This window comes from Sus scrofa, chromosome 3, assembly GCF_000003025.6.
Source record: "Sus scrofa isolate TJ Tabasco breed Duroc chromosome 3, Sscrofa11.1, whole genome shotgun sequence".
NCBI classification, from domain to species: Eukaryota; Metazoa; Chordata; class Mammalia; order Artiodactyla; family Suidae; genus Sus; species Sus scrofa.
Window position 1 is genome coordinate 56,564,492 of NC_010445.4, and position 27,226 is coordinate 56,591,717.

Below are 27,226 nucleotides of genomic sequence, written 5' to 3' on the forward strand. Positions count from 1 at the left end.
CACTATATCTCAACTAGTACTCAAGATAGTCCTAGAGGTATTAGCATACACAACTAGACATGATAGAGAAATCAATTAGCAGCACAATAATTGGTAAAGTAAAACTATTTCTATTTTCAGATGATATAATGACATACCTAGAATTGAGTAAGGTCATCGGATATAAAATTAACACACAGAAATAAGTTGTCTTTCTTTAAAACACTAATTAGGTGGAAAATACAACAATAGGGAAAACTCCATTTATAATAACAGAAGATGAAATTACCTGGGAATAAATTTAAGACATGTGCAAAATCTATATGAGGAAAATTTTAACACACACTGAAAGAACTCATGTAAGTTAAAGAAATGGAAAGACATCCTCTCTTCTAGCATAAGTTGACTATCAGTTTTCCCAAAGTGAAACTGCATTCAAAATTTAATGCAGTGCCAATAAAAATACCAACAGGCATCTAACCAAGTTAGACAAGTTAATACTAAAGTTCATATGGAAAATAAACATGCAAAAGTAGCCAAGAAAACACTGGAAAAACAAAAAATGACAAAGAGGGGACTAGCCCCACAAGACATTACTGTCTCAGCCTCTGTAATCAAAAGAGTGTGGTACTGTCATGTACAGAGACCAACAGGCCAGTGGTCAGACTAGAAAGCCCAGAAATAAACCCAGTAACTATGGGAATTTAGTATATGATAAAAGAGGCATTTCAGGTTACAGGAGCAAAGATGGCCTTTTTAATGAATGGTGTGGGGACAACTGGGTAGCCATTTCACAGAAGGATGGGATGATGCAGAATGTGTTGGTGAAGCCATTCCAGCCCACTTGGGTCCTCAGCACAAAATCAGCCTCTCACTTCTTACAGTGGAGACCTAGGGATCAAAGAGATGCTTGACTACATTTATTATTATCATCCAATTTACAGAAGGAGATGTGTAGGGCAAATTCAGGGATATTAAAAGAGTTCATTTTAAGGAGACTTCTGTGGTAAACAGAACTCCTAAAACCATCTAAGGTAGTGGTTCCAAATTCCAGGGTATCTGGCCAACTGCGGTCAAGTCAATCAGAGAACATGCAGAAATGGGCAGAACTTGGGCTCCATTTTTAAATATTCTTGGTGGGTTCCAGGATAAAGATTTTCTTTGGGGGGGGGAAGCACCCATGGCATATGGAAATTCAGGACCAAATGTTCAGTAGCAAGTAATTACACCACTCAGGTCTCCCAGAGTTCAGAACGGTAAACACCATTTATAATTCTAGTTCCTGTCCTCTGAACAGCCTCAAGAAAGTAAGAACCTGCCTGACACGAGAACTTGAGGGATTTCCCCAAAATAAGATAGTCACATTTTCGTCTTGGAGGTCACAGGATTTTGGACAATCCTTTCCTTCATCACTTAATTTGCTTTGCCTCACAAATAACTGTTCTAAAGAATGGTAAAATTATAGCATAGTATGGAGTTCCCATTGTGGCTCAGCAGAAGCAAACCTATCTACTATCCATGAGGATGCAGGTTCAACCCGTGGCCTTGCTCAGTAGGTTAAGGACCCAGCGTTGCCGTGAGCTGTGGTGTATGTCAGGTCCCATTAGACCCCTAGCCTGGGAACCTCCATATATCACAAATGCAGCCCTAAAAAGCAAAAAAAGAAAGAAAAAAGAAAAATAAAAAGATAGCATAGTATATAATATAGCACATGGGCCTATAGAAAAATGTGCATTTAGAGTTTTAAAGACATATACTTGCTTTCTTTCATGGTTCTCTTCGTAACTGATTTGTCCACTGTTTGTCTTGTTTCATCAAATGGTGCATCATATGGAACTTTGGAAAACACTTGCAGTAGAATTTCATCTCAAGTGAAGTAAATAAAGGCATGTTAATACCAGTAGTGGCAGACTGACATATTTTTCTCTGTAAGTACCCAAAGCAGTTTATAAATACAGTGAATAAACGATACAAACTCAACAAACATGTGATATTATACTCTACCTTCTTGGGAAGGGAAATTCTAATTACATAAATAATTTCTGAAAAATTGTGATCCCACAAGACGTCCTGGGTGGTAAACATTGCCCACTGAAGACATGTGGTTAGAAACTTTGTCCCAAATCTCAAGATATGTAATATCTTAATTTTCCTTCTTTTTCTTGTCATTCTCACCCATCTCTGAGACTTTCCCCAGGATGGTCATAAAATAAAGCAGAACAGATTTTTAAGTCAGAAAGCTATTTATAAACTGTTCCTAATTTTTTACGGTTACATTTTTTGACATACATTAATTTCTCCTTCCCTTTTAAAGGTTTCAGTCTTCTACTTTACCCTGGGGACAGCAGTTTTGTTTTTCCTTCTAGGTTTACTTTGCAAAGCTACAGAAAATAACTATCACAAACTCCATTAATTTTGTCTATATTCTGTACACTGGTAGGTGGTCTATTTACCTGATGGAGTAAATACTTACAATAAGGATACAAAAAGTTTAACCATCACATTCACTCAAACAAAATGATGAGTACGGAATCCCGATGTGGCACAATGGGATTGGCAGAGTCTTGGGAGCCAAGACTAGAAGGAGGATTCAGTCCCTGGCCAGGCACAGTGGGTTACAGATCTGGCGTTGCCATAGCTGCAGCTTAGTTTGCTGCTGTGGCTCAGATCTGATCCCTGGCCCAGGAGTGCCATATAAAACAGGGTGGCCAAAAAAAATGATGAGTGCTCACAGCCCCTTCCATGGTGAATATACATTGATCTACAAGTTCCTAAACTGTTGCTCAGAGAGAACCTGGCAAGTTTACCAGTGGTCCATCAATGTCAAAGCCAACGCTGGCCTGGCACAGGTCAATAGGTCTCCGGAGGGTAGTGAGATCCTTCCAGACCCTGAACTAGACGTCCAACTTCAAATGCACTCATTCCCCCACCATCCATGTGGGGCTGGATTCAGAAACAAAGGGCATCTGAAGATACAAGTCTTTTCAAGGACTTCCTGTTGTGGCCCAGTGGTTAACGAATCCGACTAGGAACCATGAGGTTGCGGGTTTGATCCCTGGCCTTGCTCAGTGGGTTAACGATCCGGCGTTGCCGTGAGCTGTGGTGTAGGTTGCAGACGCGGCTCGGATCCCGTGTTGCTGTGGCCCTGGCATAGACTGGTGGTTACAGCTCCGATTCGACCCCTAGCCTGGGAACCTCCATATGCTGTGGGAGTGGCCCAAGAAATGGCAAAAAGACAAAAAAAAAAAAAGTCTTTTCATTCCTAGATGGGACTTCCTGAAAACATGGATAGTGGGCCTGTAACAGCTATCTGCAGCCATTCATTCATTCAATCATGGTAACCAACCATCAGTCAGCCAGAGAGAGAGTGCTAGTATATTGAAGCCTCCTTAGTAGCTCACATGGAAGAAGGACAAACACAGAATTCCTAAAATGCTTTTTCTGCATCAATTGTGATGATCATGTGGTTTTCCATTTCATTCTGTTAATGTGGTATATTACATTGACTGATTTTCCTATGTTGACCGATGTTTGCATTCCAAGAATAAATCCCACCTGGTCTGATGTATATCCTTTTAATATGATGTTAGATTCAGTTTTCTAGCACTTTGTTGAGGCATTTTGCACTTATATGTACAAATGATATTGCTCTGTACTTTTCTTATAGTGTCTTTGTCTGGCTTTGGTCTTTTTGCCTAGGGCCACTCCTGCAGTATATGGAGGTTCCCAGGCTAGGGGTCCAATCGGAGATGTAGCCACCAGCCTACACCACAGCTCACCACAACGCCGGATCCCTAACCCACTGAGCAAGGCCAGGGATCAAACCCACAACCTCATGCTTCCTAGTTGGATTCGTTAACCACTGAGCCATGACGGGAACTCCTATACTGACCTCTTAGAATGAGTAAGGAAGTATATTCTCTTTTCAATTTTTTAGAGTTAGAGAATAATTCATATTAGCCCTTATTTATATGATTTGTAGCATCTACAGGTGAAGCAACATGAATCTAGGCTCTTCCTTGTTGGGAGGTTTTGGTTACTGATTCAATTTTCTTTCATTAGAAATCTATTACAATTTTGTTTCTTCATAATCCATTTTGGTAGTTTTTGTGTTTCTAGAAATGTGTTCATTTCTTCTAGGTTACCCAATTTTTTGGATTACAACTGTTCATAGTATTCTCTTATAACTTTTTATTTCTGCAATTGCAGTAATGGCCCCACTTTTTTAAACTAATAATTAAGTCTTCTTTTTTTAAAAATTTGTTTAATTTTTTTTTCTTTTTAGGGCCACACCCACTGCATATGTAAGTTCCCAGGCTAGAGGTCAAATCAGAGCTGCAGTTGCCAGCCTGCACCACAGCCACAGTAATGCCAGAATCAAGCCACATCTGTGACCAACATCGCAACTCATAGCAATACCAGACCCTTAACCCACTGAGTGAGGCCAGGAATCAAACCCCTATCCTCATGGGTAGTAGTCAGGTTCATTACCACTGAGCTACAATGGGAACTCTCAAGTCTTTTTTTTTTTTTTCTCATTCAATCTAGCTAAAGGCCTGTCAATTTTATTATCTTTTTAAGGAATCAATTTTTGGTTTCATTGATTTCCTCTATTGTTTTTCTGTTCTCTGTTTCATTTATTTCTACTCTATTATTTTCTTCATTCTGCTAACTTTGAATTTAGTTTACTATTCTGTTTCTAATTTCTCAAAGTATACAGCTGGGTTATTTGAGATCTTTCTTATTTTTAATGTATTCATTTATAGTTGTATAAGTTTCCTTCTTAGCATTGTTTTTGCTGCATAAATTCTGGTATGTTGTGCTTGATTTTCATTCATCTCAAGGTAATTTCTAATTTCTTATTGGTTATTTAATAGTATGTTGCTTTGTTTCCACATATTTGCATATTTTCACACACCATCTCTGTTGTAGGTTTCTAGTTTCATTCCATTGTGATCATGAAAGATTCATATGATTTTAATCTTTTGCAATTTATCCAGAGTTGTTTTGTTGCCAATATATAGTCTATCACGGAGATGTTCTATCTGCACTTGATAAGAATGTATTTTCTGCAGTTGTTGGGAGGAGTTTCTGTATAAGTTTGTTAGGTCTAACTGGTTTATAATTTTTCTCAAGTCTTCTCTTTCCTTATTGTCTAGTGCTACTATTGAAAATAGGGTTTTGTAGTCCCCAGCTCGTACTATAGAATTATTTATCCATTCAACTCTGTCCATTATTGGTTCATATATTGCAGGATTTGTTGCTGTGTGCATATGTGTTTATAATTGTTACGTCTTCTTTCTGTATTGAATCTTTTATCAATATATAATGTCTTTGTTTCTTGTAAACTTTTTTTTTTTTGTCTTTTTGCTATTTCTTGGGCCACTCCCGTAGCATGTGGAGGTTCCCAGGCTAGGGGTCCAATTGGAGCTGAAGCCACCGGCCTACGCCAGAGCCACAGCAACGCGGGATCCGAGCCACGTCTGCAACCTACACCACAGCTCACGGCAACACCGGATCGTTAGCCCACCGAGAAAGGGCAGGGACCAAACCCGCAACCTCATGGTTCCTAGTCGGATTCGTTAACCACTGCTCCACAACGGGAACTCCTGTTTCTTGTAAACTTTTAAAATTTGAAATCTATTTTGTTGGAAAATAATGTAGCCACTCCAACTCTCTTTTGGTTACTATTTGCATGCCTTTTTCCACTATCTTACTTTCAACATCTTTGTGTCTACTTGTCTTAAGTGAGTCAGAGGTGGCAAGTAGATCCTATTTTTCCTATTCAATCTGCTAATCTCTGCCCTTTAAGATACATTTATCCCATTTATATTTAATGTGTTTACTGATCAAAAATAATTTACTAATGCCGTTTAGCTATTTGTTTTCATGTCTTTTAAATTTTTTTCCTCAGTTGCTCCATTACTACTTTTCTTTGGGAGTTAGTTGGTTTTCTTTAATGTTTATTTTGATTGCTTTCTTCATTTCTTTTCTGTACTTTTAAAGTTATTTTCTTCATAGTTACTTTAGGGATTACAACTAACATCTCAAATTTATAACAACTTAGTTTGAATAGCGAAACCAAGTACCAACTTAGTTTCAATAGCATACAAACAATCTACTCATATATATCTCCATCCTTCTCCTTTTATTAATTTATTTTTTGCCTTTTTGTCTTTTTGCCTTTTCTAGGGCTGCTTCCCATGGCATATGGAGGTTCCCAGGCTAGGGGTCTAATCCGAGCTGTAGTCGCTGGCCTATGCCACAGCAACGCAGGATCCGAGCAGCATTTGCAACCTACACCACAGCTCATGGCAACGCCAGACCCTTAACCCACTGAGCAAGGCCAGGGATCAAACCCGCAACCTCATGGTTCCTAATCAGATTCATTAACCACTGAGCCAAGATGGGAACTCCCATCCTTCTCCTTTTATGTTGTTAGTGTCATAGGTGACATCTTTATACATTTTATGTCCATTAACATTGATTTTCGATGATTATTTTATGTACTTTCTTTCTAAATCATATTAGAAAAAGAGAAAAGGTATGAACCAAACCAAAATGACAATAATATTGGCTTTCTTATTTACCTGTATAATCACCTTTCCAGTGTTCTTCATTTTTTTTTCATATGGCTTTGAGTTACACTCTAGTATTCTTTCATTTCAGTTTGAAGTACTTTCCTTAGTATTTCTAACAGGGCATATTTCTTAGCTTATCCTGGACATGTCTTAATTTCACCTCCATGATCAAAGAATAGTTTTTTCAGACACAGATTTTTGGTTGACAGTACTTTTCTTTCAGGACTGTAAATATGTCATATCACTGCTTCTGGCCTCCATGATTTTATGCTGAAATTATTCTTGAGGATCCCTAATACATAATGAGTCACTTCCCTCTTGATGCTTACAGGAGTCTCTCTTTGTCTTTCAGTTTCAACAATTTGACTGTAGTGGGCTTTAGTGCAGATCTCTTCTATTTACCCTGCCCAGAATTAGCAGAGTTTCTTGGATGTGTATAACCATCAGGTTTGGGAAGCTCTGGAGTATTATTCCCTCAAAAATTCTGTCTCTTGTACTTTTCTCCTTCTGGGACTTCTAAAACATATATGTTGATACTCTTGATGGTGTCTCACAGTCCTTCATGCTCTGTTTATTCATTGCATGTTTTTCTTTCTGCTCCTCAGACAGGATAATTTTAATTATCCCCAAAGTTAGGGATCCTTAATTCTGCCTGCTCAAATATGCTATCAGATCCCTCTAGTGAATTTTTCATCTCAGCTACTGTCTGTAGTTTTAAACTTTAGAATTTTTCTTTGACTCCTTTTTATCATTTCTATTTTTATTGATATTCCTACTGTATTCACACATTGTTTTCCTGATTTCTTTGTTCTTTGTCCGTCATTTCTTTTACCCATTAAATGTATCAAAGACAGCTGATTGAATATCCATGATGAATAATTCCAATTTCTAGGCTTCCTCGGGGGTAGGTTCTGTCCAGTTCTTTTTTTTTTTTTTTTCCTATGAATGAGCCATATGGTTCTGCCTCTTTGTATGTTTTGTAATCTTTTTGTTGACAGCTAAACATTCTGAGTATTATAATTTGGTAACTTTATAAGTCTAATTCTCACTCTCTAGAGATTGCTGATTTCTGTTTGTTGGGTTGTAGTGTATTGATGGTGTCTCACAGCCCTTCATGCTCTGTTTATTCATTTCATTTTTTTCTTTCTGCTCCTCAGTCAGGATAATTTTAATTGTGCATGCATTTGTGACTTTTCCAAACTGTGTGTATTCCTTGTTGTGTGTGGCCACTGTATTTCCAGTTTGTTACCTCTGAGGTCACCCAGTGGCCTGACAGTTTCCTTAAGTGTCTGTATTTCAAAAGGAGAAAAAAAAATACTGTCTCTTTAATCTTCTTGACAGAGTTTCTTGGAAGCCTCTTCATGAGAATGAAACAATTGCCAGCCTCAGTGCCAGCCCTCAGTGATCAAAGGCAGTATCAGCACACACTCAAATTTTTGAAAGAAAAGGTCCTTATTGCCAATTCTGGCACCAGCAAGCCATGCTGAGAATGTGGGCACCCAGACACTTGGCTGGCTGCCAGACACTTGGCTACCTGCCATGGGGCTAGGGGATGGAAGATTGTAGGATCTATTTGAGACACTGAAATTCACTACAATTTACTAGTCTCTTCATCAAGCTCTTTTCTGAACAATGGACAACTCCAAGATTCTGGACAATCATTCCTGGACAACTCCAAGATTCTCGTGCTCTGCTAGGGCTGAGGACATGGGAAGAGGTCTAGCTCAGTCTTAGGGTCCTGCCCATTTCTAACACATGCAGAGATCACCTAGATCATCATTGTCTAGGCAGGTGTGATGCACCTGGTCCAAGGTGGGGTCTGACACTGCACCTTCAATAGTCCCCAGATGGTGGCCCTGTTGCTGCTACATGGACCCCATGTGGAGGAGCAGAATCCCTTCCAACTGCTTATCTTCTCATGTCGCCTAATTTCTTGAGACTCTGACACTTAGGGAACCTGTTCTAGCTTCACAGCAAAGCCCCTTCCTTCCCATCAAAGCAGCAGGTACAGGTTATCTGGGAGACTACCACGGGCTGGCAAGAGACTTTTCGTACAGTCCAAACATTTCACGTGAGGAGATGACTTACCAAATAATCTAGCCAAATGTTCTTCTTGCTTACTTGAACTCAATGTAAATTTGGCATCTCTCGAGCTCTTCTGTTGAGGATAACCTATGGGAAAATAAACTTTAGCTGTGAGTCAATCTTTCATTGAATCTGCAGGTAATCCTTTTTACATCCATACACTCAGGCACAGTATTTTGAGAGCAGCAGCACACAGCTGGCCTGCTCTAAGAGAAGAGCACTGGACTTGGGATCTGGTACAACCTTTGAATACTGTGTGACCTTGGGATGTAAAGGTCGGGGGATTTGGTTTTCTCGTCTGAGACTGGAGGGAAAGATACTGATCACAGGAGAGCTGTGAGAAGGGAGGAGAAAAGGCTCTGATGTGACCTGTGGACTGAAAGTGCTCGCCCCTCATCCGGTCCCTGTGCCTTTATCTACGATAAACCACACTAAACTGTGCTGGTTCCCAGTAACGTCATGCTCGGTGCTTGGCTGTGGGAGGAATGGAGACAGATGGACACACAGCTCAGGGGCTCTTCCACAACTCTCCCCTCCCCAGGCAATGAGGCCAATGATCAATGACTGACCATTCTGGAAATGCGATGCTCTCTTGTTGGGGTGAGGGGACAACACTACGGCATACTCTGCACTAATCCACACTGTGGAGCTATATTTCGAGGGATGGGGGGCCTGACATCATCCCAACTTGATCTGTTTGATAAGCACAAGGAATCCTGATACTGTCATTGAGGAATGAAAAAATGAAGGTGCAAACAGAAATGGGCCAGAACAGCAATCTCCCCTGGGACAACATGGATGGGCAGTAAGACGTCTGCTGACCCTCACCTGGCTACATCACGGATATGAATTAATTGTGCTAAAAGACTGAAGTGACCTGTGCAGACTTTAAGCTATATTTCACACTTTTCTTTTTGGAGCTTGTGATGTCTCAGGATCTGAACTTTTTTTTTTTTTTTAAGTTGGCCATGCCCACAGCATGTGGAAGTTCCCAGGCCAGGGATCAAACCTACACCACAGCAGCAACATGAGCCACTGCAATGACAATGCTGGATCCTTAACCCACTGTACCACATGAGATCTCCTGAACACATTTTCTAGCTTCAAAGTCAAGGCTGGTCCTTTTCTCTGGCCCCTGGGGAGTGATCAAACCCATCAGGGAGGAGAAACTTTTCCCAAAATGAAGGAGTTTCAGCCACAGCAGCCACCTCTTCTGAACATTCATGAAGTATCTGCAAGAATCTGAACTTTTAACTCAAAACCAGTGACAATACCAATTTTCACATAGTTTTTCCTCACAGATAATCTGCACTGCCCTTGATTAATTTGTGCACATGGCAGCTTTCAAGTCTTAAAAAAAAAAAAAAAAAACACTGTGCATGATTTCTTCAAGTACGGCTGCTCTGATCTAATAAGTGGTAAATGCACATTTCTATGCTAATGAGACATTAGTGAATCCTTAGGAATAGAGACACTTAATCGTGAAAGCACTTTGCTAAAAGTATGTTCATCATATTGTGTCACCCAGTGTGGCACAATAAACATTGTGCGGGACACACCATCATGATTACACAGTAAAATATTCATTGTTTTAATTATGTGGTTTATACAATGCCTTGAGAAGGCTGTTAGTTATAAAATTGGTTTGCTCATAGTTTTATAATTTCAACACGGCATGCATGCCTGACTTATCCTGATGATTACCCAATTTTAATATTTTCCTAATGCCATAGTGTCCACCTAAAGGGTGATCTGGGCTGGGCTCCGTGTGATCTGGGCTGATGTATATGTTTTTGTCATAGGTGACTGGCTTTTTCCCCTCAGCTTTTGTATTTGAGCACTGGTGCAAAGGGAGAAATCAGCTCTGCTTCCTGAGGCTGCAGTCGGGTGGGGGGGGAGGTGGTGGTAGCTGGAGAGAACCTCACTCTCCAAACCAGTGACTGGTGCATATGCACATTGAACTCTGAAGGGCTGGTGAATAGGGATGTTGCACCACTCACAGCAAGTGTTACCAGGAACACGGAATACCACTTGCAGATCTAGTTCTGGTTCCTGTCCCCTGAACAGCCGCCAGGATGAGAGAACCTGCCTGACCTTTGAACTTCAGAGATTACCCCAAAATAGAGGGCTATTCATACTTTACACCACAGACGTCCATAATGAGTAGAAGGTTATAGAGAGCATTTGAGGCAATTCTATCTTTCACATCCCAATCTCGTTTTGCCCCACATGTACCTGATTTAAAGAATCCTACAATAATAAGGTAGTACAAATACTACAATACAGGCACTCAACATTGTAAGTTGAGTTCCAGACTACCACAATAAAGTCACTATCACAATACAGTGAGTCACACGATTTTTTTGGTTTTCCAATGCATGTAAAAGTTATGTCTCCACTATACTGTAGTCTATTAAGTGTGCAATAGCATTATGTCTGAAAAAACAACGTATGGGGTTCCCTGGTGGATCAATGAGTTAAGGATATAGCACTGTCAATGCCATGACTCAGACCACTACAGTGGCACAGGTTTGGTCCCCGGTCTGGGAACTTCCCCAAGCCACGGGCACAGCCCAAAACTTTAAAGGTAAAAAAAATTTAAATTAATAAAAATAGGAGTTCCTGTCATGGCTCAGCGGAAACAAAGCTAACTGGCATCTATGAGGACGCAGGTTCAATCCTTGGCCTCGCTCAGTGGGTCAAGAATCCGCATTGTCATGAGCTGTGGTGTAGGGTGCAAATGTGGCTCTGATCCCACATTGCTGTGGCTATGGTGTAGCCAGCGGCTACAGCTCCAACCCTTAGCCTGGGAACCTCCATATGCTGTGGGTGCAGCCATAAAATGACAAAATAAAAATTAAACATTAAAAAATAAAATAACAACATACATGCCTTAATTAAAAAAATACTTTATTGCTTAAAAATATGCTAACCATCACCAGAGCCTTCAGTGAGTCACAGTAATAACATCAATGATCACTGACCACAGGTCACCCTAATAAATGTAATAATAATGAAAAAGTTTGAAATATTTTGAGAATTACCAGAATGTGACACAGAGACACAAAATGGGCAGAGGCTGTTGGAAAAATGATGCCAAAGACATGTTCAAGGTATGGCTGTGTTTTTTGTAAAAAAACACAATATCTGCCAAAAGCAATAAAGTGAAGCACTATAATATGAAGTGTGCCTGTACACAGGCCTTTAGAAGTATGTGCACTTAGAGTCTTAAAGACATATACTTGCTTTCTTCCACATCTCTCTTTGTAAGTGATTTGTCTGCTGTTCCTCTTGTCTCATCAAATGGAACTTTGGAAAACACTTGCAGTAGAATTTCATCTCAAATGAAGCAAAGAAAGGCATGTTAATGTCAGCAATCCAGGATTAACATATTCTGCACCATAAGTACCTAATGTAGTCTACAAATACAGTGAAGAAATGGTACGAATGCAGTGGAGAGATAATGTTATGCTCTAAAATGTCTTAAAAAGGGGAACTTGGTCTATCTAAAGCATTTCTAAACAATTATGATTTCACTAGACATCCCAGATGGGAAACACTACCCTCTACGTATATGTGGCTAGAAATTTTGCCCCAAATCTCAGGATATTTAATGTCATAATTTTTCTTCTTGCTGCTAATGTCATTCTCTGCACCTCTGAGACTGTCCCCAAACTTTCCCTCTGTAGAAACAAGCCTCTTTCCTGTTTCTAAAAGATGCACATTATTTTCTATCACTGAGACTTAACGACCTCTCCTGGGAAGCATCTCACAGCGAGGTCCTGCTTTTTGTGGCAGCTGGATCTAGACACAAATCTTGGTTTTATTGTTTACCAAAATGTGATCTTGGGCCATTAACTCCACCTCTTTGAGCTTCATTGCCAAGATGGGGTTATGATCATTTAACACAAGGAACTTTAGTTAAAACTGAATAAAACAATGTACATAAAAACACTTAATGCAGCACCAGTGTGAGGATCACGGAAAGGCTAAGGAGCTGGACACTGCTAATCATCTTACTTACAATAACCTCCAGATCAGCTAGTAAATGTTGCTTGCTTTCTGTTCATTGGAATCCTGTACAAGTCAAATGATATACGGGTAAGGAAGAAATAAAAAAGATACAAACACAAAGGAAACAAAGATGTCACTAACAGATGACAGGAAAAAAAGAGATATCTGCCACAAATTCTATGGTATTTCATCACCAGTCGTTTTTGCCTCCTTCCATGCCTGTGACTGGTCCTCAGGGACCAGCTCTCAGAGAGACATTTCTTTTCCAGCCATCCTGGCAGCAGGGAGGGCTGTGAGATTTGTGAATCTTTTTCAAAGACTCCTTGGACCCTGGAACTCTTGAACCTCCAGATGGAAGAGAAATTAGTGCTGGGGCTGTACTTCTACACCCCCTTTACCTCCTGCTTTCAGAGCAGATGTGATGGCAGAAGCCATCTTATGACCAAGAGACACAAGCACCAGGGAAGGCTCTGATGATCTCAGAGAAACAGACCCTGACCTGAAGTCACAGGGCACTGCACCAAAGCTGTAGCTACCTCCTTCAGACTGCTTGAAGCAGAAGGAAAATAAACTACTCTATGTTGATGCCACTAACTTAAGTCTTCTGGTAACTGCAGCCAAGTGCTTTATTAGGCATAATGACTAAGGCAACACCTGGACATTCCTCACTGAGTTCATCATGGCCACTCTGGTTTGATGACCTATTATTAGATAAAGGAACCAAATATAACTTCCTAAATATCATAATGGCCATGTAGATTGGGGCAGAGTAGAAAAAACAGTGGGTCATTTGAACAACAAGCTTTTAGCAAGTCCTAGTGTTTTTTCCCCTGCTCAGAAACTGCATGAGGTGATAGAGGATCAACGAGGATGGAGAGAATGACATCACCAAATGGGGACACAGTAGATCACTGCCTCCTTCTCCCAACAAAGATCAACAATGAGACAGCTATCCATGAATAAAAAAAAGCCCTGACAGAGCTCATGAGTAGACTTAAGAAACTTTAGCAATACAGTGGAGTCAAAAAACAAAAACAGGAGTTCCCATCGTGGGGCAGTGGTTAACGAATCCGACTAGGAACCATGAGTTTGCGGGTTCGATCCCTGGCCTTGCTCAATGGGTTAAGGATCCGGCATTGCCGTGAGCTGTGGTGTAGGTCGCAGACAAGGCTCGGGTAGATCCTGAGTTGCTGTGGCTCTGGTGAAGGCCGGCAGCTACAGCTCCGATTAGACCCCTAGCCTGGGAACCTCCATATGCCGCAGGAGCAGCCCTAGAAGAAGGCAAAACAAAAAACAAACAAAAAACTGAAAATAACTGCAAAAGAGAGAAAAAGAGGGAAGACTGCTTCATTCTGCCAACATCATTCCATCCCCTAACTTGGCTTTGCTCAGCACCAACAGGGAACTTCCCAGCTAGGGTTCTCCCTGCAAAAAAGGAAGAGCAGCTTCCTACAACCAGTTCTGACAATGGATAGATCAATCAGACTGAAAAACCAACAAGAAAACCCTGGACTTGACCCATACTTTATACCAAGTGGACCTAACAGACATATACAGAACATTCCATTCAATAGCAGCAGAATACACATTCTTCTCAAGTGCATATGGAATATTCTTCAGGACAGAGCACATGATAGGTCACACACATACAAACAAAAAGTGTTTTTTAAAACACTGAAAACATACCAAGTATCTTTCCTGATCAAAATGGTAGAAAACTAAAAATCTGTAACAGAAAGAAAACTGGAAAATTAACAATTATGTAGAAATTACACAATATAACCAAACAACAAATGGGTCAAAGGAGAAATCAAAGGAAAAGTTTTAAATACCTTGAAACAAATGAAAATGGAAACACACCACACCAAAACTTATAGGATGCTGCAAAAGCAGTTTTAAAAGGGAAATTTACAGCAATAAAGCCCACATTAAGAAGAAAGAAAGATCAGAAATAACCAACATACAAAGAGATAGAAAGATATGCCATCTTCATGGATTAGAAAAAGCAGTATTGTTAAAATGACCACACTATCCTAGGCAATCTACAGATTCAACCTAATCCCTATCAAAATACCAATGGCACTTTCACCAAATCAAAAAGTACAGCTCTAAAATTTGTATGGAAACACAAAACACCCCAAATGACAAAATAATCTTGAGACAGAAGAAATGACACTAAAGGTATCAAACTACCTGTCTGCAAACTATACTGCAAAGCTACAATAATCAAAACACTATGGTGTTGGCATAGAAACAGAAACAGATCAATGGAATAGCATAGAGAGCACAGAAATGAAGCCGCACTTATACAGGCAATTAATCTATGACAAAGGAGGTAAGAAATACAATGGGGAAATAAATAGCATTGGGAAAACTGAATAGCTACACCTGGAAAATAATCAAAACGGATTACTCTCTCACACCATGAACAAAAATACACTCAAAATGAATTAAAAGGAGTTGCTGCTGGGGTACAGCATGTTAAGGATCCAGCATTATCACGGCTGGCACAGGTCACAGCTGTGGTTTGCATTTGATTCCTGGCCCACGAACTCCCATATGCCATGGGTGTGGCTAAAAAAGAAAATGAAAAAATGAATTAAAAAGTTAGACCCCAAACCATAAAACTCCTAGAAGAAAACAGGTAGTATGTTCTTTGACATAACTTTTAGTGATGGATCTCCTCAGAGAATGAAAATTAAGCAAAAATAATAGAACACAATAAAACTAAACAGCTTTTGCCCAGTGAAGGAAACCAGCAACAAAAAGAAAAGGCCCCCTACTGAATGGGAGAAGATGTTTGCAAAAAATATATATGATAAGGGGTTACTATCTAAAATATACAAGAAGGAGATGGGGTTAAGATGGCGGAATAGAAGGACTGGAGCTAAATTTCTCTCCTAAAAACAACAGAATTTACAACCAAATACTGAGAAATCTTCAACCAAATGGACTGGAAATTTTCAAAAAGATATCCTACTCCATAAGACAAAGAGGAGGCCACATGAAGAGGTAGGAGGGGCAATTATGTGATATAACCAACTCCATACCTCCCAGGTGGGAAGACGCACAGACTGGAAGCTAACTGGTTCACACAGACTCACCTACAGGAGTGAAAGTTCTGAGCCCCACATCAAACTCCCACAAGTGGGGATCTGGCACTGGGAGAAAGAGGCCCTTGAGCATCTGGCATTGAAGGCCAGTGGGGCTTGTGCACAGGAGCTCCACAGGACTGGGGGAAATGGAGACCCCATTCGTAAAAGATGCACACAGAATTTCAAGTGCACTGGGTCCCAGGGCAAAGCAAAGTCTCCATAGGAATCTGGGTCAAACCTGACTGCAGTTCTTAGAGGACCTCCTGGGAAAACAGGGGTGAATGTGGCTTGTTGTGGAGGAAGGACATTGGAAGAAAAGCTTTGGGGAATATTCAGCAGTGTGCCTTTCTCTGGAGGTGGCCGTTTTTGGGAAAATCTGGCTCCACCCATCAGCAATAATAAGCCCCAGGCCAAACAACAATCCAGGTGGGGTCACAGCCCCACCCCTCAGTAAACAGGCTGCCTAAGGACCCCACCAGGCACACAGCCACCTCTAATCTCATCCAGAGACAAAGCCCCACCCACCAGATAGATAGGTATCAGCTCCACCTACCAAAGGGCAGGCATTAGTGCCTCCCATCAGAAAGACTGTAGCAAGCCCCCATACCAACTTCAGCCACAAGGGGGGCAGACATCAGAAGTAAGAGAGGCTACAACTCTATTATCTGTAAAAAGGTCGCCACACCAAAAACCTATAAAAATGGAAAGACAGAGAACTACAACTCAGATGAGCAAGAAAGAAAAAACCCCAGGAAAACAGCTAAGTGATCAGGAGATTCTCAGCCTCCAGGAAAAAGACTTTAGACTGTTGATGCTGAAGATGATGCAAGACAATGGAAATAAACTAGAGGCAAAGATAGATAACTTACAGGAAACACTGACCAAAGAGATACAAGATATAAAACTTAAACAATAAGAGATGCAAAATACAATAACTGAAATTAAAAATTCACTAGAAGCAGCCAACAGCAGAATACAGGAGGCAGAAGAATGAATAAGCAAGGTGGAGGACAGATTAGTAGAAATTACGAATGCAGAATAGAAAAGAGAAAAAAAAAAGATTGAAAACAAATGAAAAGAGTCTCAGAGAACTCTGGGACCATGTTAAACACAACAACATCTTATTATAGGGGTACCAGAAGGAGAAGAGAGAGAGAAGGGGACAGAAAAAATATTCCAGGAGATAAGAGCCAAAAACTTCCCTAACATGGCAAAGGACCCACCCACTCAAATCCAGGAAGCGCAACGAGTACCATATAAAATAAACCCAAGGAAGAATACCCCGAGACACATATTAATCAAACTGACCAAAATTAAAGACAAAGAGAAAATAGTGAAAGCAGCTAGGGAAAAGAATCAAATAACATACAAGGGAAACCCAATAAGGTTAACAGCAGACTTTTCAGCAGAAACTCTGCAGGCCAGAAGGGAGTGGCATGATAAACTTAACGTGACAAAAGGAAAAAAATCCTCCAACCAAGATTACTTTACCCAGTAAGGCCCTCATTAAGATTTGAAGGAGAGGAGTTCCTGTCATGGCTCAGCGATTAATGAATCCATGAGGTTGTGGGTTCGATCCCTGGCCTTGCTCAGTGGGTTGAGGATCCAGCATTGCTGTGAGCTGTGGTGTAGGTCACAGATGCGGCTGTATATATATAGACAATTATATATATATATATATTATATATATCAAAACTTCAGAATAACTGCAAACCAAAAATCTACAATTGATGCACAAACAAATAAGAAAGATCAACTCAAATACAACAGTAAAGATAGTCATCAAACCAGAAGAGAGAAAAAAGAAGGGAAGAAAAAAGAGCAACCAAAACAAATCCAAAGCAATTAATAAAATGGCAATAAGAACATACATATCAATAATTACATTAAATGTAAATGGACTAAAAGCCCCAACAAAAAGACATAGACTGGCTGAATGGATACAAAAACAAGATCCATATATATGCTGTCTTCAAGAGACCCACTCCACTTCTAGGGACACATACAAATTGAAAGTGAGAGGATGGGAGTTCCCGTCGTGGCACAGTGGTTAACGAATCTGACTAAGAACCATGAGGTTGCAGGTTTGATCCCTGGCCTTGCTCAGTGGGTTAAGGATCCGGCATTGCCATGAGCTGTGGTGTAGGTTGCAGACGCAGCTCAGATCCTGCAATGCTGTGGCTCTGGCATAGGCCAGTGGCTACAGGTCCGATTTGACCCTTAACCTGGGAACCTCCATATGCAGCAGGTGCGGCCCTAGAAAAGGCAAAAAAAGACAAAAAAAAAAAAATGAAAGTGAGAGGATGAGAGGATGGAAGAAAATATTCCATGAAAAGGAGAATCAAAAGAAAGCTGGAGTTGGAGTTCCCATCGTGGCACAGTGGTTAACAAATCCGACTAGGAACCATGAGGTTGTGGGTTCAGTCCCTGGCGTTGCTCATTGGGTTAAGGATCCATGAGCTGTGGTGTAGGTTGCAGACGCAGCTCGGATCCCGTGCTTCTGTGGCTCTAGCATAGGCCAGTGGCTACAGCTCTAATTTGACCCCCAGCCTGGGAACCTCCACATGCCACCGAAGCAGCCCTAGAAAAGGCAAAAAGACCAAAAAAAAAAAGAAAAAAGAAAGCTGGAGTAGCAATACTCATGTCAGACAAAATAGACTTTAAAATGAAGAATATTTTAAGGGACAAGGAAGGTCACTACCTAATGATCAAAGGATCAATCCAAGAAGAAGATATAACAATTTTAAATATCTACACATCTAACATAGGTTCACCACAATATATAAGGCAACTGCTAACACAGTAATAGTGGAGGACTTTAACACTCCACTTACAGCAATAGACAGCCATCTTCCAGACAGAAAATCAATAAAGAAACACAGGCCCTGAATGATGCATTAGACCAGATGGACTTAATAGATATTTGTAGGACATTCCATCCAAAAGCAACAGAATACACATTCTTCTCAAGTGCACATGGAACATTCTCTAAGATGGATCATATCCTGGGCTACAAATCCAACCTCGGTAACTTTAAGAAAATTGAAATCATATCAAGCATCTTTTTCCAACCACAACCCTACATGACTGGAAATCAACAACAAGAAAAAAACTGCAAAAAACACAAACACGTGGAGACTCAACCACATGCTACTAAACAACCAATGCATCACTGAAGAAATCAAAGAGGAAATTAAAAAATACCTACAAGCAAATGACAACAAAGATACGACACTCCAAAACCTATGGGATGAAGTAAAAGCTGTTCTAAGAGGAAAGTTTATAGCAATGCAAGCCCACCTCAGGAAACAAGAAAAAGCTCAAATAAATGAGCTAACTTTACATCAAAAGCAGCTCGAGAGAGAACAGACAAGACCAAAAGTTAGTAGAAGGAAAGAAATCATAAAGATCAGAGCAGAAATCAATGAACTAGAAACAAAGAAAACCATAGAAAAGATCAATGAAACAAAAAGCTGGTTCTCTGAAAAGATCAACAAAATTGATAAATCCTTAGCCTGAAAAAAAGAGAGAGGACTCAAATCAATAAAATTAGAAATGAAAAAGAAGTAACAACGGACATCACAGAAATACAAAGGATCATAAGAGACTACTACATGCAACTATATGCCAATAAAATGGAACACCTAGAAGAAATGGACAAATTCTTAGAAAAGTACAATCTTCCAAGACTAAACCAGATGATATAGAAAAGATAAATGGACCCATCACAAAAACTGAAATTGAAACTGTGATTTAAAAACTTCCAACAAACAAAAGTCCAAGACCAGATGGCTTCATGGGCAAATTCTATCAAACATTTAGAGAAGAGCTAACACCTATCCTTCTGAAACTATTTCAAAAAACTGCAGTGGAAGGGATACTCCCAAACTCATTCTATGAGGCCACCATCACCCTGATACCAAAACCAGACAAAGATACCACAAAAAAAGAAAACTCCAGGCCAATTTCACTGATGAACATCGATGCAAAAATTCTCAACGAAATACTAGCAAACCACATCCAACAATACATTAAAAGGATTGCACATCGTGATCAAGTGGGATTTATCCCAGGGATGCAAGGGTTCTTCAATATCCGCAAATCCAGCAGTGTGATACACCACATTAACAAACTGAAGAATAAAAACCATATGATCCTCTCAATAGACACGGAAAAAGCCTTTGACAAAATCCAACACCCATTTCTGATTAAAAAAAAAAAAACCTTCAGAAAGTGGGCATAGAGGGAGCCTACCTCAACATAATAAAGGCCATATATGACAAACCCACAGCGAACATCATTCTTGATGGTGAAAAGCTGAAAGAATTCCCACTGAGATCAGGAACAAGACAAGGATGTCTGCTCTTGCCACTACTATTCAACATAGTTGTGGAAGTCCTAGCCATAGCAGTCAGAGAAGAAAAAAATAGAAAAGGAATCCAAATTGGAAAGGAAGAAGTAAAACTTCACTGTTTGTAGATGACATGATACTATACCTAGAAAATCCTAAAGACGCTACCAGAAAACTGTTAGAGCTCATCAATGAATTTGGTAAAGTTTCAGGATACAAAATTAATACACAGAAATCAACTGCATTTCTATATGCTAATAACAAAAGATCAGAAATAGAAATTAGGGAAACAATCCCATTTACAATCACATCAAAAAGAATAAAATACTTAGGAATAAACCTAAAGAGACAAAAGACCTGTACTCTGAAAACTATAAGATGCTGATGAAAGAAATCAAAGATGACAAAAACAGATGGAAATACATACCATGCTCTTGGATTGGAAGAATCAATATTGTCAAAATGACTATACTACCCAAGATAATCTAAAGGTTCAATGCAATCCCTATGAAATTACCAAGGACATTTTCGCAGAACTAGAACAAAATGTTTAAAGTTTGTTTGGAGGCACAAAAACCCAGAAATGGACATTTTCACAGAACTAGAACAAAATATTTAAAGTTTGTTTGGAGGCACAAAAACCCAGAAATGGGCCAAAGCCATCCTGAGAAAGAAAAATGGAGCTGGAGGAATCAGGCTCCCTGACTTCAGGCCATCCTACAAACTACAGCCATCAAAACCATATAGTACTGGCACAAAGACAGAAACACAGATCAGTGGAACAGGATAGATAGCCCAGAATTAAACCCACACACCTACAGGCAACTAATCTATGACAAAGGAGGCAAGAATATATGGAGAAAGACAGTCCCTTCAATTAATTGTGCTGGGAAAACAGGACAGCTACATGTAAAAGAATGAAAATAGAACCTAACACCATACACAAAAAAAAAACTCAAAATGGATTAAAGACCTAAATATAAGACTGGATACTACAGAACTCTTAGAGGAAAACATAGGCCAAACACTCTCTGACATAAACCACAGCAATATCTTCTCAGATCCACCTCCTAGAGTACTGACAATAAAAACAAAAATGAACAAATGGGACCTAAATAACTTAAAAGTTTTTGTACAGCAAAGGAAACCCTAAACAAAATGAAAAGACAACACACAGAATGGGACAAAATATCTGCAAATGTAATGAATGACAAGGGATTAATCTCCAAAATACACACAAACACCTCCTGCAGCTCAATACCAAAAAAACAACCCCATCAAAAGTTGGGCAAAAGATGTAAACAGACAATTCTCCAAAGAAGATATACAGAGATCTAAAAAACACATGAAATGATGTTCAATATCACTAATTATTAGAGAAATGCAAATTAAAACTACTATGAGGTACCACCTTACACTGGCCAAAATGGCCAGCAGCAAAAAATCTACAAACAATAAATACTGGAGAGGGTGTGGAGAAAAGGGAACCCTATTACACTGTTAGTGGGCATGTAAATTGGTGCAACCACTATGGAAAACAGTATGGAAATTCCTCAAAAAGCTAAAAACAGAATTACCATTTAATCCAGCAATCCCACTTCTGGGCATCTATCTGGAGAAAACCATGACTGGAAAAGATACATGCACTGCGATGTTCATTGCAGCAATACATACAATAGCCAAGATATGGAAGCAACCTAAATGTCCATCAATAAAGGAATGGATAAAGAATATGTGGTACATATATACAATGGAATATTAGTCAGCCACAAAAAGGAATAAAATAATGGCATTTGTAGCAACATGGATGGACCTAGAAATTATCATGCTAAGTGAAGTTAGTCAGACAGTGAGACACCAATGTCATATGCTATCACTTACATGTGGAATCTAAAAAAGATACAATGAAATTCTTTGCAGAGCAGATACTGACTCACAGACTTTGAAAAGCTTATGGTTTCTAAAGGAGACAGGTTGCAGGGTGGGTACAATGGGCTGGAAGTTTGGGATGGAAATGTTATAAAACTGGGTTGTGATGATTTTTGTACAACTATAAATGTAATAAAATCCATTGAGTTTAAAAAAATATATATATATATAACACATGTATACATACACATACACATATGCACACGCAGAACTCATATAACTAAATATAAAAAAAAAAACCACTGGGTTAAAAAATAAGCAGAGGATATAAAGACATTTTTCCAAAGAAGGTACACAAATGTCCAACAGACACATGAAGATGTTCAACATCACTAATCATCAGAGAAATGCAGATCAAACCACAATGAGATATCACCTCACATCTATCAGAAAAGCTATTATCAGAGTTCCCGTCGTGGAGCAGTGGTTAACGAATCCGACTAGGAACCATGAGGTTGTGGGTTCGGTCCCTGCCCTTGCTCAGTGGGTTAAGGATCTGGCGTTGCCGTGAGCTGTGGTGTAGGTTGCAGACGTGGCTCAGATCCCGCGTTGCTGTGGCTCTGGTGTAGGCCGGTGGCTACAGCTCCGATTCGACCCCTAGCCTGGGAACCTCCATATGCCGTGGGAGTGGCCCTAGAAATGGAAAAAAGACAAAAAAAAAAAAAGCTATTATCAAAAAGATAACAAATAACAAGTATTGGTGAGGATGTGGAGTAAAGGTTTTCATGCACTATTGGTGAGAATGTAAATTTCTATTGAAAAAATTAAAAATAGAATTAACATACGATCCAGAACTCCCCTCCTGTGTATTTATCCAAAGAAAACAAAGCACTAATTAGAAAAGATTCATGCACCTTTATGTTCATTGCAGCATTATTTACAATAGCCAAAACATGGAAGCAACCTAAGTGTCCATCAATAGATGAATGGATAAAGAAGATGTGGTGCGGAGTTCCTGTTGTGTCTCAGCAGTTAATGAATCTGACTAGCATCCATGAGGACGCAGGTTCAACCCCTGGCCCTTCTCAGTGGGTTAAAAGATCTGACATTGCTATGAGCTGTGGTGTAGGTTGCAGAAGCAGGATGGCTCAGATCCTGCGTTGCTGTGGCTATGGTATAGGCTAGCTACAGCTCCGATTTGACCCCTAGCCTGGGAACCTCCAATATGCCACAGGTATAGCTCTAACAAGCAAAAAAAAGAAAAGAAAAAAAAATCTAAACCAACAATTCTCCAAAGAAGACATACATATGGCAAAAAAACAAAAAACAAAAAAAAAAAAAACATGAAATGATGTTCAACATCACAAATTATTAGAAAAATGCAAATCAAAACCACCATGAGGTACTAACTTAACCCAACCAGAATGGGCATCTTCAAAAAGTCTACAAACAATAAATGCTGGAGAGGGTGTGGAGAAAAAGGAACCCTATTACACTGTTGATGGGAATGTAAATTGGTGTAACCACTGTGGAAAACGATATGGAGATTCCTCAGAAAACTAAAAATAGAACTACCATTTGATCCAGCAATCCCACTCCAGGGCATCTATCCAGAGAAAACCATGATTTGAAAAGATACATGCATTCCAATGTTCACTGCAGCACTTTATACAATAACCAAGGCATGGAAACAACCTAAATGTCCATCGACAGAGGACTGGATAAAGAAGATGTGGTACATATACACAATGGAATATTACTTAGCCATTAAAAGGAAAGAAATCACAGCATTTTTAGCAACATGGATGGACCCAGAAATTATGCTAAGTAAAGTCAGTCAGATAATGAGACACCAACATCAAATGCTAGCACTTACATGTGGAATCTAAAAATAGGACACAATGAACTTCTTTGCAGAGCAGATATTGACTCACAGACTGAAAAACTTATGGTTTCCAAAGGAGACAGGTTGCAGGGTGGGGAGATGCACTGAGGGTTTGGGATGGAAATGCTATAAAATTTGGTTGTGATGATTGTTGTACACCTATAAATGTAATAAAATTCATTAAGTAATTTTAAAAAAAGAAGAAGAAGATGTGGTGTATATATACAATGGAATATTACACAGCCATAAAAAATAATGAAATCTTGTACATCTGAAACTAACACAACATTGTAAGTTAACTACACTCCAACAGATTTTTAAATTAAAAAAATAATGAACTCTTCCTATTTGCAATGACATGGACGGACCTAGAGGGTATTATGGTAATGAAATAAGTCAGAGAGAGAAAGGCAAATACAATATGATTTCACTTTTCTATGGAATTAATCTAAAAAAAAAGAAAAAAAAAACAATGAACAAATGCAACAAAACAGAAAGAGTTGTAGATAGAAAGGAAAAAGAGAAATAGACAAGGGAGATTGAGATACAAATTCCAAGTTGCAAAATGAGTCCCTGGTAGTAAATGCACAGCACAGGGAATATAGTCAATAACTACATAACATCCTTGTAACATCCTTGTTTGGTGGCATACTGTAACCAGGTTTATCATGGTGATCAGTTTGAAATGCATAGAAATTTTGAATCACTATGTTGTGTAACAGGAGCTAATGTAGTGTTGTGGGTCAATTATATGCCAAAACAAATCCACAGAAAAGAGATCAGATTCGTGGTTACCAGGGGCGGGGCAGTAGGGGTCAGGGGAAATGGATGAAGGTAGTCAAAAGTACCTGGTAGTCTTAAACTTCCAGTTATAAGATAAATAACTTGGGCCACTCCCACGGCATATGGAGGTTCCCAGGCTAGGGGTCGAATCGGAGCTGCAGCCGCCGGCCTACGCCAGAGCCACGGCAACGCTGATCCGAGCCGCGTCTGCGGCCTACACCACAGCTCACGGCAACGCCGGATCGTTGGCCCACTGAACAAGGGCGGGGACCAAACCCGCAACCTCGTGGTTCCTAGTCGGATTCCTTAACCACTGCACCACAACTGGAACTCCCCAATCCATTTTTACAGTGCACTTAGTTTTCACATTTATTTTGTGGCATCAAAATATATACTTCATAAACATTCTTATTACACTTTTATGTGCTTTACTTCATAAATTTCTATGTTGGAATTGCTGGGTCAAAGGGGGATGTAAAATTTTAAAGTTTTTGTTAAATATGTCCAGATTTTTCTCCAAAATTTTGTACCAATTTATAGTCTTGTTAATAGTGTGCAAAATGGCCTTTTTCCTGACACTCTCACCAATACTGGCTCTTATCAATCATTATTATTTTTATTTTGCCACACTGGTTTAGTTTTTAAAAGTTTAAGGAGGAACTGAAAAGAGGAGACTTTGGGGATAATGAATATGTTCATTTCTTGATTCCAGTATTGTTTCACAGGTACACACAGATGTCATAACTCACCCATTACATACTTCAAATACCTACACTTTATTTTTACATCACTTCTACCCAATAAGGCTGAAAAAAAGAAAAGGACCACAAAAAAAGGCAAGGCAAAAAATTTGTTTGGATTTATGTTTCTTGGGCTATTAGAGAAGTTAAATATATTTAAGTGCTTATTGGCCATTAGATAATTGTGTTTTCTTATTACTGACTTGTGTTTTCTCTTTATATACTAATATTAACTCTTTGTAAATGTCTTCCAAGCTTGCCTATTTTGATTCTGCTACATTCGATCATTAAAGGTTTCAAATATTTAAAAAAAAATAAATAAAAAAAAAGATAAATAAGTACTAGGGATGTATTGAACAACATGATAAATATAATTAACACTGCTGTATGTTATACCTGAAAGTTATAAGAGATTAATCCTAAAAGTTCTCATCACAAGAAAAGTTTTTCTATATCTTTATGACTTTTTTTTTTTTTTTTTTTTTTTTTTTTTTTTTTTTGTCTTTTCTAGGGCTGCCTCTGTGGCATATGGAGACTCCCAGGCTAGGGGTCTAATTGGAGCTGAAGCCGCCAGCCTACACCAGAGCCACAACAATGCTGGATCCGAGCCACATCTGCAACCTACACCACAGCTCACAGCAATGCCAGATCCTTAACCCACTGAGTGAGGCCAGGGATCGAACCCACAACCTCATGGTTCCTAGTCGGATTCGCTAACCACTGAGCCACGATGGGAACTCCTATATCTTTAATTCAGTATCTATATGAGACAATGGATGTTCACTAAACTTGTACATAATCACTTCATGATGCTTGTAAATCAAATAATTATGCTGTATACCTTAAACTTATACAGAGCTGTAGGTCAATTATATCTCCATAAAACTGGAAATAAAATAAAATAACCCAACTTTACACATCAAGGAACTAAAAAAAGAATAACAAGCTAAGCCCAAAGTTAGGAGAAAGGTAGAAATAACAAAGATTAAAGCAGCAATAAGTGAAACAGACACCAGAAAAATAACAGAAAAGATTAACAAAAGTAAGAGTTAGTTTGTTGAAAAGATAAATGAAATTAACGAACTTTTAGCTAAACCAACAAAGAAAAACACAGAAATGACTCAGGACCATAAATGAAAGAGGAGACTACAACTAACACTATGGAAATACAAAGAATCATAAGAACAGCTATGAAGAATATACACTGACAAATTGGAACAAAGAAGAAATGGATAAATTTCTAGAAACTAACAACTTATCAAGAGTGAATCAAGAAAAAAACTGAAAATCTAATAATGAATTAGGAGACCGAATCAGTAATCAAAAACCTTATAACAAAGAAAAGTCCAAAACCGGGTGGCTTTACTATTGAATACTACCAAACACTTAAGAATTAACACCAGGGTTTCTGTGGGTTCAGGATCAGCATTGTCACTGCAGTGGCTTAGGTCACTGCTGTGACAAGGGTTCAATCCCTAGCCCAAGAACTTACACAGGAACAGCCAAAAAGAAAATTAATGCCAGTCCTCCTCAAACTATTCCAAAACATTTAAGAAGCAGGAGCCTTCCCAAATTCATTTCACATGGCTAGCATTACTCTGATACCAAAGCCAGATAAGAATATTACAAGAGGGAGTTCCTGTTGTGGGTCAGCAGATTAAGGACCCAACTAGTATCCATGTGTATGCGGGTTCAATACCTGGCCTCACTGAGTGGGTTAAGGATCTGGCATTGCCATAAGCTGCAGTGTAGGTTGTAGATGTGGCTTGGACCTGGCATTGCTGTGGCTGTGGCGTAGGCTGGCAACTACAGCTCCAATTCAACACTTCCCCTGGGAACTTCCA

The 27,226-nt window shown here is 39.3% G+C and overlaps 1 protein-coding gene across 2 annotated transcripts in view; it reads right to left on the reverse strand.

Moving 5' to 3' along the window:
* LOC102167341 overlaps positions 1-27,226 on the reverse strand; it is a 53,109-nt gene that overhangs the window by 17,704 nt on the left and 8,179 nt on the right. For both annotated transcript variants that reach the window (XM_021087257.1, XM_021087259.1), the window contains exons 3-4: positions 8,649-8,732; positions 1,741-1,845 (exon numbers count right to left, since the gene is read on the reverse strand). In XM_021087257.1, coding sequence (XP_020942916.1) covers positions 1,741-1,845; positions 8,649-8,732 — 189 coding nt within the window. The remainder of the gene's footprint in view (positions 1-1,740; positions 1,846-8,648; positions 8,733-27,226) is intronic.